Source organism: Oxyura jamaicensis, assembly GCF_011077185.1.
Source record: "Oxyura jamaicensis isolate SHBP4307 breed ruddy duck chromosome 6 unlocalized genomic scaffold, BPBGC_Ojam_1.0 oxy6_random_OJ106525, whole genome shotgun sequence".
NCBI lineage: Eukaryota > Metazoa > Chordata > Aves > Anseriformes > Anatidae > Oxyura > Oxyura jamaicensis.
This window is the reverse complement of record NW_023304011.1, coordinates 34,259-47,995: the sequence shown is the minus strand read 5'-3', so window position 1 is coordinate 47,995 and position 13,737 is coordinate 34,259. Positions and strand designations below refer to the sequence as shown.

The 13,737-nt window shown below is 49.6% G+C and overlaps 1 protein-coding gene across 1 annotated transcript in view; it reads right to left on the bottom strand.

The window, feature by feature from the left end:
• The window catches only part of LOC118157499 (paired box protein Pax-2-A-like), a 70,550-nt gene that overhangs the window by 22,664 nt on the left and 34,149 nt on the right, over positions 1-13,737 (bottom strand). The window contains 1 exon segment of the mRNA XM_035311855.1: positions 13,394-13,513. Coding sequence (XP_035167746.1) covers positions 13,394-13,513 — 120 coding nt within the window.

Genomic DNA, 13,737 nt, shown 5'->3' with positions numbered 1-13,737 from the left:
TCAGAACCGCTAGAGACAAGGGAGGGAGCACAGGGCTGGGCTGTTCCCGGCCAACCCCATCACCCAGTTTCTTGGAAATCCCTGAGAATCCAGCAGAGCACACTGGCACTTGAGAGGCCACCAGCACTAGGGCTCAGCAGATCTGGATCAGGCCATGGATGCCTTTGAGGCACAGTCTAGAAAACTCAAATTCCTCTTCAGCCTGCTTGGTTCTGCTGGCTTGGTTCCCCACCAGTATGCCTCTGAATGAATCCCTCATCTCCTTCTGTTTCCCATGTTCTAGACTCTCCCTTCCTTTCCCTCCACCTTATTTTCCCCTCACACATGCTTTTACCTTAACCTCACAAGTCAGAGAAGGCCGTGCCTGTCCCTGAGCCAGATGCTAGTGAATCATGTTATTGGAACCTCATCTGAGTCAGCACTAAACCAGTGCTCATGCAGAGTGTTTTTAGAGCTGCCATTTTTGACATGCCATAAAACAAAGGCTCCAATCACTCAGAGTCATTAAAATTCCCATGGCATTTTTTGCAAGAGTGCAGACATTAACCTGGCTGTCCTGAACAAGATCCAGCCTGAGTGATTACCCACAGCATATCTTAATTCTCCTGTGGTTTCATTTGGACATGGCACAGCAAAATTTCAGTGTTGATGCTCTGTATGGTTCAATATCTGCCATGGTCCACCCCAGAATCAGCCACATTTCAGTAGCAAATGAGATATGCAGAATGAGAAGGTTAATAAACGATGTGTTACATAGGATGGGTAATTGTAAAATGCCGTGCAATGGAAGAGCTACAGGCCTGCAATATGCTGCCGTCAGCTTGGACTGGCACCATGCAAACTCTTCTTCTGAATGCTCGTTCCTGTAATAACTGTAAATCCTTAGTAACTTGGAATCCTTCTGCATGAACTCATACATATGAAAGACCTTGCTGATATATGAAAGATCCTATATTGATATGACCCTATAAAATAAATATGTCAGAGACGTCACAAACTGGAAGAGGTGGTCCACAAACAAGAGGGGACCCACTCATCGGCAGCAATCAGTTTCACAAACAACAGAGGCAGTACAGAGAAGAGCCGTAAGTACCTTTGAGGCTTAGCCAGTCGTATTTTATGATATTTAGTTCACTGGGATTTAGTGATGTTCTCCCAAAATCTAGGATATATCTGATCTGCTTGCAAGGTCAGCTCTTGTGTTCAAGGCCTACCTCATCATGCACTAGACACCAAAAGCTGAAGTGCAAAACAACAGCCCCTTTGGGAAACCAGTTGTGGAAATGTGCCTGTCCTGTATAACAGCCTTTTCTAACACGTAGGAGAGGGCTTGAAGGCCCTCAGGAATTCATGGACATTTCATATGCAATAACCAGCTTGATCAGGTTTAATCAGGTGCCTTCTAAGCCTGTCCCAGTGCAGGCCCCTAGCTTAAAAGCAGGATAACACCTCTGATCTCTCAGCAGAGGCAGAACCAGTGAGAGAAAGAAATCCTAGCTTACATCCAAATGGAAACTGTGGTATCTATGACCGGGCTTCTGGTCAGGCACTGTGCTCCTGTGCACTTCCCTGTGGTTGTTGGCTTGTGTGGGAAGAGCGCTTTGTACCTCGAGCCTCGTGGGATGTAACTGTTAGGGTGACTGGATGGATGAAGAAAAAACAAGGGAGAAATAAGCACCTAGGCATTGTTTTTAGGCCCCTTGACAAAACCCTGATGTTTTAATATGTCTGGAGAGAGAGGTATCTAGAGCTGCTTCTGATGGGCCATCTACTGCTGTCAGGGCTGGCCTCCACGTGCAAGGTCTCCAGGCTTACCCAACACAGAACGCTGTTCATGTCAGGCCTAGCTTGGCAGCCGCAAAGGTAGCTGGATTTCCTCATCCAGTATTCCCTGAAAGGTTCTTAACATGTTCACAAACTGTGTTTTTCTTTAATTCAGGTTTTTGTGGCAAAATCAATCACATCTTTTTGTAACTCTCTCTCCTGCACTTGTCACATCTTTGCTCTCCTCTGTCCAGCCAGGATTCTCATGGGCTAATCACTCGGTGAGATCTTGTTGCTTCCCCCTGGGATCCAGTGAAACAAGGTTGGAAGATCTGATGCTATCACTTAGGGAAGCAAAGAGCTCCAGCTTTGCTTTCAAACAGCAGCAGTCCCTGCCTGGGGAGGAGAAGGAGGGGTTTCTCTCTGGCCCTGACCAAGAACAAGGTGCTGAGTGTTTCCTTAGCACAAGAAGACACCCCTCTCTAGGAATGATTTCTGCCCATGAACAACAAGTGATGCTTAATGCTACATCGATGTAGACTTGGGAGCACAGAGATAGCCAAATTAGGAGCTAATTGGTGTACTGGGGATTTTCTGTTGGGCCCCCTTGGCTGCCGGGATAAGATTGGGGAGAGAAAAGAGAGAGACCGGGAGGGAGCACAAGCCGTCCTCCGCCAACGCCTCTGCAAAGGTTGGGATTCCTGAGGCCGCTGCTGTCTCGTGCTGTCAAGGTCAGCAGGTTCGGGTTCACTGAACGGTCAGGATGGTTTGAATTACTGGCACTGCCTGCCGATGCCTCCGCTGATTGCGATCCGTCTTCAGCGCCCGCCGCGGGATGCAGCTCCCCAGCCATGTGCCGCGCGCCGTGAGGGGCGCGGGGAGTGTTGGAGAGGCACTCTCGTTAAGAGGCTGAGCTTTTAGGAAGATGTAAGGAGCCACAGCAATGCCAAGGAAAGGCACATGCTCCGTGTACTGAGCACAGGGATACCAGGCTCCCCAAAGAGCAGTTCTGGTCCATTTACCTTTCACCCCGAGAACTGCCCCCCTGCAAGTTTCTGCCTTTCACAGAAGTTAGCAGCGTGGCGTGAACAGGGCCATTCAAACATTTACGGGGTGAAAAACCTGTTGTGAAGATTTCTGTGTGGTTTTATATAGGTGAAATGCTTCAGAGCAAAGACTGACCAGCAAGCCTTTATGCAAAGCACGCTGCTGGGACGCATCCCATTGTGTGAGCGAGCAGACAAAGGGCAAGGGTGGCTGATGGCAGGGAGCACCCGCAGGTGCCTGGGGAGCTGATAGCCTGCGCGCACCCCGGCAGCACACCTGGGGCTCCCAGGAGGAACCTCACCAGAGCAGGTGGGGATAATCCAGGCACAAGCCTGTCCTGCAGGCTGCTGGCATTTTACACATGCACTGGGGGAGCGTCAGCGTGTGGCAAAGTGCCTGCGTGCAGCCAAGTGTCTGCCTGTGGCCGTACCTGTGCTGCACAGGTGTGCTGCTGAAGTGTTCACAGCAGAAGTAAGCATGTGAGGAAGAGTACAGGATGAAGTCAGAGAAGGACCAGGTTGTCGAGGAGTAGTTCCCAATGGTTGTCTCTGCCAAGACTGTCTCCCCAGGCACCACGGAGTACATTTCAGTGGGGTTGTGCTACAGAGAAACCCGTCCTCTCTGTTCAGAAACTGCAGTGCTCACTTTGCCTTATATTCTGAGGTCTGTCGTGTGCCTCTGTGAGTCACTTAGCTCCTGGGTGCAGTCAGCTACGTTTGCGCCAATGTGCCTGTAGCCTTCTTGGTCACACCTCCACAGCTGTCTACCACGCACATTTTTGCACGAGTACATCTGGAGGAAAGTGCTGAGAATAGAGCCGCATGGGGTTGCCCACATATGGTGCCAATCCAACAGGCCTGTTGCATGGCAGCCCAGTGCTCCTCAAGACCCAGAAGAGGTCAGGGTTACCTCCATACACACTCCTCTGTAGAAGGGAAGCCCTCATCTCCTCTAGGCTCAGCTATTGCAGGGGTTTCCCTGTGTGGCCTGATCCCTGTGCATAAGGAAGTACATCGCGCCTGCCTTCGCCACTGCTCTCAGCTCCTCTCCCAGGTCCCTCGTCCAGGCCAGAGCAATGGGCTCTGGCAAGAAGGGTCAGGGACAGTGCCCAGTATCGTGCTGGTTTACATTAATGAGATACACACAGTGTAATCCGGCAATGGAGTCAGCTCTACAAAAGGAGGTAATAGCAGGCTGCCATGAACAGAGCAGCTCAGGTAATTGGTTTATCTATCTAGAAGCAGTAGTAGCAATCTCTGCACAGACAGAGTAGCAGTAAAGTCTCTTCCTTAAGGCTATTTCCTTTGTCTTTTCAATTGCTTGCACATCCATGTGAGATAGAGAGAGAGAGAGAGAGAAAGAGAGAGAGAGCTAGAGAGAGAGAGGGAGAAATGTTAATTTGTGAATTAATGGCTTTTCTCAGCGGAATTGTAAATTCAAATGTCACCTCACAGGGTGACACTACGCTGGGCTGCTGAAGAAGCAATGATAAGATCCCCCCCATCCCCATGCCGACATATACCCATGCCCCTCCCCTCCCCGAGAGATAGCTGCGGAGTGGAACATGCTACTTTTAATTTGCAATAACACCACGGCAGAGGGATGCGAGGGGGAGTGCTTTCCGAACCTCCCTTCCACAACAACCCGGGCCACATCTTTCCCATTCCACCGCTACCTTCTTCCACCCCCTCTTCAATCCCTCCCATTTTAAACGGAGTCCAAGACAACACATTATCTCAACTCCCCCCACCCCAAACTAATCAAAGGATGAGCTAAGGGAGGGCTCTTTAGAACGGATGCCTCTGCAACCCTCTCCTCTCCTGCAATAATCAGGTGAATTAATGACCCTGAAGTTAAAGTGAGCGCTGATACTCAGGCGTTGTGCAGCGTAGGGGAGAAAGCCTTCATTGTTTTCGAGCAGGAGGCGGGCAGCAGCAAGGGAGATTCATGGATGGAGATTGAATATGCAATTTTCTTTCACCTTGCCAAGAGCTGCCCCTGGGCTGTGCCTGGCCTAAATTTTTTTTTCCTCTTGCCATCTCTGCCTTATCCGGCCCTCCCACCTCCCTTCCATTCTTTCCAGAAAATTACCTTCAAAATTGATTTCCACTTTTACAAACAAATATAATGGGAACATGAGGGGGAAAAAAAAATCTTGGGCTGTGATGAATTAGGGCTGTCAGGTGCTTCCAAGTCTCCTTTGTTTTTGTTTTACTGCCCGTTAGGTTCTTTGTTTTTCCAGCAGCTGGGAATAGTGCCCCTGCCCACACACTCCCTATGGTCCATGGCTGCCATCACGGGATACGTCCATCACCTGATGTCATCACCGCGTTATCCCTGCTCTCCATCACTGCAATGCAACAGCCACTGGGAACAGACTGCCCCAGCCCTTGGTACTAGGATGCAACTGATCTTGTGCAGATAGAGCATGTCGCTCACTGCTGGCTACCTGGCTTCTGCAGCCACCCTACATGTCCACTGAGTTTCCTTAGGTCTTTTCCACTCTGCTCCTCCTGATCTCCTTTGCCTTGTTACACTGATTCTTGGTGGAGGTTTCGCAGCCCTCACCATTCTAATAGATCAGCCTGTGTCACTGGCATGTCACCTTGATCCCTGCTGTGCCTCAGTGCCATGTCACCTTGATTCCATAGCAGTATTGCCCTTATGTCTCATTGCCATGTTGCTTGACCCCTGTAACAGTGTCATCACTATCTCCCACTGCCAAGGCACCCTGATGCACTGTTATACCTGCTCTGTGTCCCATTGCCAGGTGACCAGCAACCCTCTAAATTTGCCTGCACATTGCCAGCTATTCCTATCCCTTTTACGTTTTATTCTGTCATCCACCATGCCTTAACCTGAAATCCTCGTGGATCCAGGCACCGTGCTCCCTCTGACTCCCGCAGTCTGCATGTTCGTGAGATGTGACAGTCACCCCCTTGAACGCAGGCAGACGCAGGGTACAGCTCCTCTAGAGTGAACAGGAAGATCCCAAGAGAGACAGGACCAGCACAGCTAGGGAGCAGCCTCTGCACAGGTGGGCACAGGAGCAGGCAGAGACGCTGGGAGGAGTTGTTGCTGCCTGACTCCTGCTGACACATTGGCTGCAACAACCCCTCCCGGAATGAGTCAAAAAAACAGAAGGAGATCCAACCACAAACTAAGTACCCATAAATAAGCAGTCAGACAAGCACACATCCATGGCAGTCACACAAATAAACTTAAAGAGAAGCTCTGTGCATAAGTAAAGACTCATAAAATGTAGCCAATAACATTTAAAATCACAAGAATGCAATCTGGGACACAAGGAAGTACTAATGCAGGTGCATGTCAATTAGGTGTAATTTCTGAATAAACAACTTACAAAAATGTACATATGCTACCTAAGTGAAAACCTGGAACTTGGTGGAGTTTCCTTAAATTCACATATACAAACTTAAATCATGTAAACAAATGCAAACTATTTACATAAATGAACAACCTTCACAGAGGCAAGAACAACTGATATATGTATATAGAACATAGACACAAATACGTAACCCCAACACAAATCTGTACGAACTGTGCACAGAGATGCACAGCACCAACAGGCTACATATGGATATCTAGCAGCCACAGAGACACAGTGACACCCCGAGTATGTAACAACACACACACAGAATGTACAAACAAATATACAGCACTCACATGTATCTTAAAATGTGGATACAAGTACCTGGTGTTCATAGAAATACATAGCACTGGTTCTGAGCCATATGTGCCCAGACATCCGTGTGATCCACAGTATGCATCCTCCTACAAGGCAGTACTGTACACAGCTTAACGCACACTTTTTCCAGGTCTCTGTGGGCATGCACAAAAATACGGGTCCAACCTGCCACTCACCCCAGTACACAGACAGATAAGAGGAGATCCTAACCCAGTAATCCTACCACAGGAACACAAACCCAAGTCCACATGCATTCCTAGATACAGAAATACACAGGCAGACGCACACAGATACAGCTGAAGCCAGACCAGCTAGTCTTCAGAGACTACCAAACCATGCCAAACTGAGCAGCAGTGTAAGCTTTAGAAGCAGCAATCTGTCCAAACTGCTGCCTGTGATGTAAGCTGTTAACTCTGCCTTACCTGCAGCCCTCCTGAGCCACACGCCCCCCTAGCTCCCAGGGTGCTTGTGTGCACACACACAGACAGACTGCTGTCCCTCTCTGTTACGGACAGACCTCCAGATCCGTGGTGCAGCAGCCCGTATTTCTGGCAGTGCTGTGCTGCTTATGCATTGTCAGCTCTTTAATCCAGTCTCCCCCAGCTCTCATTTTCCACCCATCCTCTCCCTTTGCTGCCCGTCCTCCCGCAGTTTGTTTAGCAGGGTGCAGGGCGAGTGGCAGCTGCCTGTACCTCGTGTCCTCCCAGGGGTCTCACCAGCCAAAGACCCTCAGGTGGGTGGCTGCTGAGAATAAACTGCCTCTTCGATTTACATCTTCATCTAGGAAGGGGGGAAGTGTTACCTACTCACATGTGTGTAGGCGCAGTGAACCTGGAAGCTCCCCGTGACCACTGCTGTTTGCAGTGGTGCAGTCACCGCAAGCTGGTGGCCACTGGGAACTCAGCCACGCTGCGTGAAGCAGTGCAGTCCCGGGGACAGCAGGAGGGAGATGTATCAGAGTGAGAAACACTCCAGAAACTGCTCTCAGCCCATGTGCACAGCCATAAGCTGCAGGGTGCACACCCCGCAGCTGTGTTTGGTGGTTGGCACCTGAGGCAATGTAACTGCACATGTCTGCGGTGTCATTAAGACTATTGCTGACCTGCAATAAAGCAATCATACAGAGTAATGCAAACATCAGCTGTGGTGGCAGGAAATCACGGTTTGAAACAATGCAGCCGTACCACAGTAATGCTGTTGTGTCACCTGCAGGGGTCCAAACACACTCTGTTGTCTTCAGCAGCAGTATTGGCAGAGCAGAAGTACACCTATTGAGCCCTGAGATGAACGTACACCAGATGTCACGATACAGTCAGGTGAGACAGGTGAAGTGGCTGGTATACATGTACAAGTGGCGTAGGAAAGCAAAGGCCTTTCCATACAGGCTAGTTAAGAGCTAGACCTCTCTGCACTGGTACAATTGCACCACGAGTAACGCACAATCATATTGCAGAGGACAACGTAAGCATGCTGTATATCCTGACACAACAGGATCGTACTTGGTGAGAACACATGATGCTCAGCACAGCGCTGCAGTGACATAGCCCTATTGACTTCGCTATCGTGACCAGATGACAATCTGTTGTCAGTCAGCAAATTACATCAGCTGCTGGAACAACTGCATGAATTGCAAGGCAGTACAATACAGCAACCAGCAGTTACCTCGCTGAAACAACATTGCTGCGTGCGGTGACACAGACATACTGCCTTCCCAGCCACCTCTTTGAAGAGCCTAATGGCCTCCACTGTAGTGGGGCAGCGTAGCAAGCAGCGATACACCTAATCTCATCATTAGTGTCACAAGCCCACAACATGATAACCACAGTCACACCATCTGCAAAGACACACCAATGGCACTGACAATGACACGGAGGCACCTGAAATGTCACAACCACTGCTCCTAAATGATATAATCATTGCTGCTCTGAACAACACAAATGGGATAATACTTGCACTGGCACACTCAGCTGCTGTATATCTGCTTAAAAATTGAGACCGCTGTCAACACATTATAAACCTCTCCCCTCGGCACTAGTTTTCAGTGGAACAATTCAGTTCAAAATTTTCTTTGTATCCTGGGGCAATATCTAAAACCCAGCTTTCTGGAGTGGGACTGCTGTGGCTCTCCCTGCCTCACCCTCCACCCAAAGGAGGCATTTCTGCCTTCCCAGTAGGAACACCATGGCCAGGTAGGAAAATCCCCAAGCTGATTGCTTTCAAAACCCTGCCCTGCAGTCAAGAGTCCTATCGTTTGGACTGAGAGAAGAGAAAGCCACCTGTAACAAAAGTAATGCTCCTCAGCAGATGATGCTGTGAAAATAAGAGTCAGGAAATGATGTGTGCAGCACTGAGGTGAAGCATAGCACTGCAGTGACGCTGCCTGTTCTGCAGCTACAGGACCGACAGTGCAAGTGCTCCTCGTGCTGTATGCAGTACCTTGCTCTTAGCAGCTCAGTGCTGTGGCCTGCAGCCCTATTCTGAGGCGCAGGTGAATTGCCTGCATTGATACACCCATACTCTTTGGAAAACACCACCCGACCTGCTGAAATGGTGGTGACCCTCCACTGTCCCCTGCACTGACGCAGCCCTGCCTCACTTACTTCAGCGTAAATCACTCCGATCACCAAAGTGACAGGTGAAGAGAGGAAAGGAGGAACTTCTGCCTTCCAAGGTTCGCTCCCCCATCTCCGCTGGGGATTCCTTTACTGCAAACAGCCTGAGTATTATTGCCATTTACAGTAGCAATCACTCCATCCCCTCCTCTCCCACAAACCTACTGCCGATATTAGCACTGATCATACTAACAAGCCTGTGGGTTTTATTACTGCTGATACTAATAATACTGGACACATTACGTCTGCTCCCACCAATAACAGGCTGCAGATATGATCCCTGCTAATGCCGATAATACTGGGGGATATTATCTCTGCCATTGTCAGCACTGCAGATATTATTGCCAGTAATGCTGTCAAATACTACAGATATTGTCAGGGACCAAGATTAATAATGCTGAGATTGTTACAGCACTAGCCTCACTGGAACACGAATCCCAAATGAGAATTTGGGTCTACGGAGGAAGTATGTTTGTGGCCTGCTATTGAAAAGGAAGAGCTATCTTTAATCATAGTGGTTTTGTAAAGATCCCTAAAGTTCGACCCAGCTGGAGATGCTGTAGTATGCAGGGAAGTTTGAAACATTGTTCTGATATTATCTAACTGGGTATCTATCTATCCATCCATCTGTGCTCTCTTTCCCTTCTCTCTCTATAGTGCTCTAGATTACAGTATCAGAGGGCTACTTATTTTTTGTTAGTGCCACTGGGTCACCCCAAGTCTCATCCTTTTAGCTATCAATCAGGGAGTTATGGAACAACAGAAATATTTGCATATTATTTTCCCCCTTTATCCTCCTGGACTTCTCATTGCTGCTCCTGAGCCTGACAACAACCCTGCTCGGCTTGTCCTGCCCACAGTGCATAGTGCAATATTAGGGTCGTGAGGAGCCAGGGATTCCAGTTTCAGGCCACAGCTTGGTACTAAAGCTCTCAGTGGTCTTGGGAAAGGCATAACATGCTTCTGGGCCACCTCTGCCTCTGCAAGATGCTGGATGCAATTGGCTGGAAGGACAGAGAGGAATTACAGAAATGCTGGCTGGGCCTGCAGCCTGCAAGGAATGGCACAGCTAGACAAGTGGTGGCTAACTTGTTTAGCCAAATCATTTGAAAAATCAGAGGAGGCCAGTTCTCTGCTTTGTCTAATCTGGTACTGAGGTCAAGAAACAAAAGGGATACAAGTTCTTAACAGGGTAAGTCCTGACCATGCTTTCTAGGCACTCACCTGAGGAAGACAAATGAGTTTTGGGGAAAGACGCGTGACCTGGCAGTTCTTTGTTTGGACCAGGACACACTCAGATCTACCTCCCTGCTAGCTCGCTCTCAATGCCATTGTCTTCCCAGGCCACCCGGTCGGTAGCAGCCAGCACATTGGGTACACTGGGACTTCCCCTCTTCCCTCTAACTCCCTGTGAGGGACACACCTGGCTGTCAGCGTCCACCGCTGAGCCCACCTCATGCATCTGTCTGGTTCCTTCTGTCCAACTCGGGAGTTCTGCTACATCATCTTGACACATAATTATCTCTCCTCTTCTTAATCATCTGCGCTACTGTCTAATGTAGGCACCAGCTGCAGCAAGGAGGACCTGGGGGAGGGGGCGTGCTCAGACTGAAGCTCCTCTGTCTTTCTCCCAACCTGTTCCCCCAGCCATCGCAGAGGTTGCTAACAAGGTGTTCAGAGCCGGGGATTCAGGAGCACCTTGGTACTTCCCCTCTTTCTGCTGAACTGCGTTCCTCACAAAGCGTCATCCTTGCAGCAGAGCTGGCCCAATGGAGCAGAAAGAAAGAGAGCGCAGTGCTGCTGCTTCTGCCTTCTTTAGGGAAGGGCCACCTCCAAAAGGCTGGGAAAGTAAATGTGCATTGAGAGCCCATAAGGAAGAGCTTTTCAACGCGAGAATGAATCCTAGAGTTAAGAAACTGCAACAAGACAGAGCTTAGAAGCTCTGGGAGATGCTGAGAAGGTATATATATCCAGCATGAGCATGAAGGAAATACCTGCACTGGTCTTCTGGACTTGCTTTCTTAACTCCTGTCTCAGCTAGAAGCACTCGGAGCCCTCAGAGATACAGGGGCGGATGCCCAGCAAGGAGTGCGGGTCACTGGCTGCGTAAAGCCTCCCCTTGGACCTTCTAGCGTTAGGGCCCAGCCCTGCAAAGCGGTTGATGTCTTTTAATGTTTCTTAAAGCCAGTGTGAGCACAGGTAATCAGCTCTTGGACTGGGGTGTTCAGCAGCTGGCTGAGGTTTCTCTGGGGTGGGAGTGTGACATCTTCCTGAGGCAGATACCTAGGATGGCAGAACAAAGGCTCTTCTGCAAGGCATTTGCAGCTGTGTCATGTAACTGGCCCCTAAAACTCTGAGATCCAACACCCCCATGACTGTCTGATACCTTTTTGATTTTTCTAGTAGGTTATGCAGGCTCCTGGCCAACAGCAGGGAGTTGCAGTGTTTCTTGCCCTTCATAAATCAAGTCCAGGATGAATTAAGGACAGAGACAGAGAGTTGTTCTTACTGTCAATATATCATTGTGAAGTGTCACAGGCTTAGATGTCTGTTTGATTGTTTCTGTGTTTAACCGTACTGCTCCAAAAAGCTCAGGTTCTGGGGCTGGCAATGATTGCGTGGCTGCATCTAAGTGGGACGATTGTTCCAGGTGTTTGGAAAGAATAGCTGCTAAAGCTAGATTGAACTGCTTCGTTTCAAAATGAAATACGGACGCACTGTGGTGAGAGCTTGTGATCACCAAGCTGGAATGCATGAGGACAGGGGTTCACGGAAACCCCAAATACTGCCAAGAGATTTGCACAACCATTAGAGAAACTTGTCACTCAATTTGAAATGTCACCGTTCCCTCTGTATGTAATGAAGAGAAATGCTGGAGAGGCTTGCAATGTTTGCTGTCTCTTACTTCTGACATTTTTTGACTTTGAGGCATTGACTCGGCCCTTCCATTGCTACACTTTTCTCTTAGCTGGGCCCTACTGCCATCTAGCTGGGAAATGGATCTTCCTCTGGGGCCTGATCCAATTTCCAATGGCATCAGCAAAAATCTTCCAATTTGCTTTCATAGGAACCGAACTGGGTCTTTGCTTCCAGCCTCTGGTTTTACTTTGTATGAGGGGGAAAGGGGTCACAATGTCTGCCTTTTTCTTGGGACAATTGTTTAATGGATCCAGACCTTAGAAACGTGAACCTCACCAGCACCAACGCTGAGAAAATGACTGGCATAACCCCCAAGTGCAGCATCTCAGGAGGACTCTCTCCTCTCACCATGCATCACAGAGACCCCTGGTGTTATGTCCCACCACACAGCCTGAGGGCTACAGCACGCGCAGCACAGCAAGCCACCATTACTGCTAAGAGGTCCCCCATGCAACAGGAAGCAGCGGAAAACAACATCCTGAAGGCAGGGCTGAACTGAACAAAATGCTCAGGCACTACTCTTAGAAAGTTCACCTCCCGATCCTCAGTTTTTGAATGCATCAAATGAAAAGAGCAAGACAAAATTTTACAAAGCCACCATCAATGCACCAAGACCTCACCCACCCATCCCGACTCTATCTGGACCCAAGGCTCCAGCTTTTGGCTCATTTTGGGGTTCACTTTGCCCAGAGTCCTTCCCAGCAGGTAGGAAAGAGAAGGAGACAGCTTAATCCTAGTTGCTGAGAGCCCTACTGAAAGGCTTGGATAACAGCCTTAGGGCCACAGCACTCAGAAGAGCTCCTGCTCTGCTCTCCGATGGTTGCGAGCACGGCAGTTCTGCTGTGGTAGATGCTACCCGTTGGAAACTGGGCCCTTATGATCACCACAGCTGGTGTAACTCATGGCTAACCACCAGGACAGGAGCTTGTTTGCAAGAGGAATGAGAAATGCTCCCACATTGCTGGTGCTTCTCCGAGATGGCATTTTGTTTGAAAACGAGGGAGCTGGGGAAACCTTGTTTACCCGCAGCTCGAAGTCTGGGCACCTGCTGGCACCAGGGGAGCTCAGTTCCAGCCGTTTCCAGCAGTGAATGAACTTGGGATCAGCTCCAGCAATGGAGACGGCTCTCTGCCTGCCGAACAGATGTCCGGAGACACGGCCTGTCATGAAAAGGCCTCGGAAGAAGAGCAGTCCAAGCCAGCAGGGCAGTGGCGGGGAACTGGTCTCTGTTGCTAAAACTGATCTAGCCCCTGGAGCAGCTGCAAACCTTGACCTGAAATTGGAGCCTGTACATGGGGACAAAGAATATAAAAGGGAGGGTGAGCTTCTGCCCTCCCCCTACCTTCATCACGTTTCCTCTTCTCGCCATTCGACCGAGGAATCCCCAGGATCCCGTTAATGGAGTAAGAGCCCACTGGATCATTGGAGGCACTGGAGACGGGAGGGGATGCTGTGCTGGGCACTGGACAAAAGGAAAAGGGAGAAAGGGCCATGAGGAGAGCAGCCAGCACTCAGGGATCCCCCAGCTGAAAGCTACGCATGCCACCAGTCTCACAGGAACGCCTGGGCGCTAAGCCGACTCCCAGTCCCTCTCACTGCAGGACTCACACTACTACTGCCCCGCCAACATTGCTGCATCCCAGCTTTGCCAGCCTGTACCATAGCTCCACTGCCTTCCAGTACAGG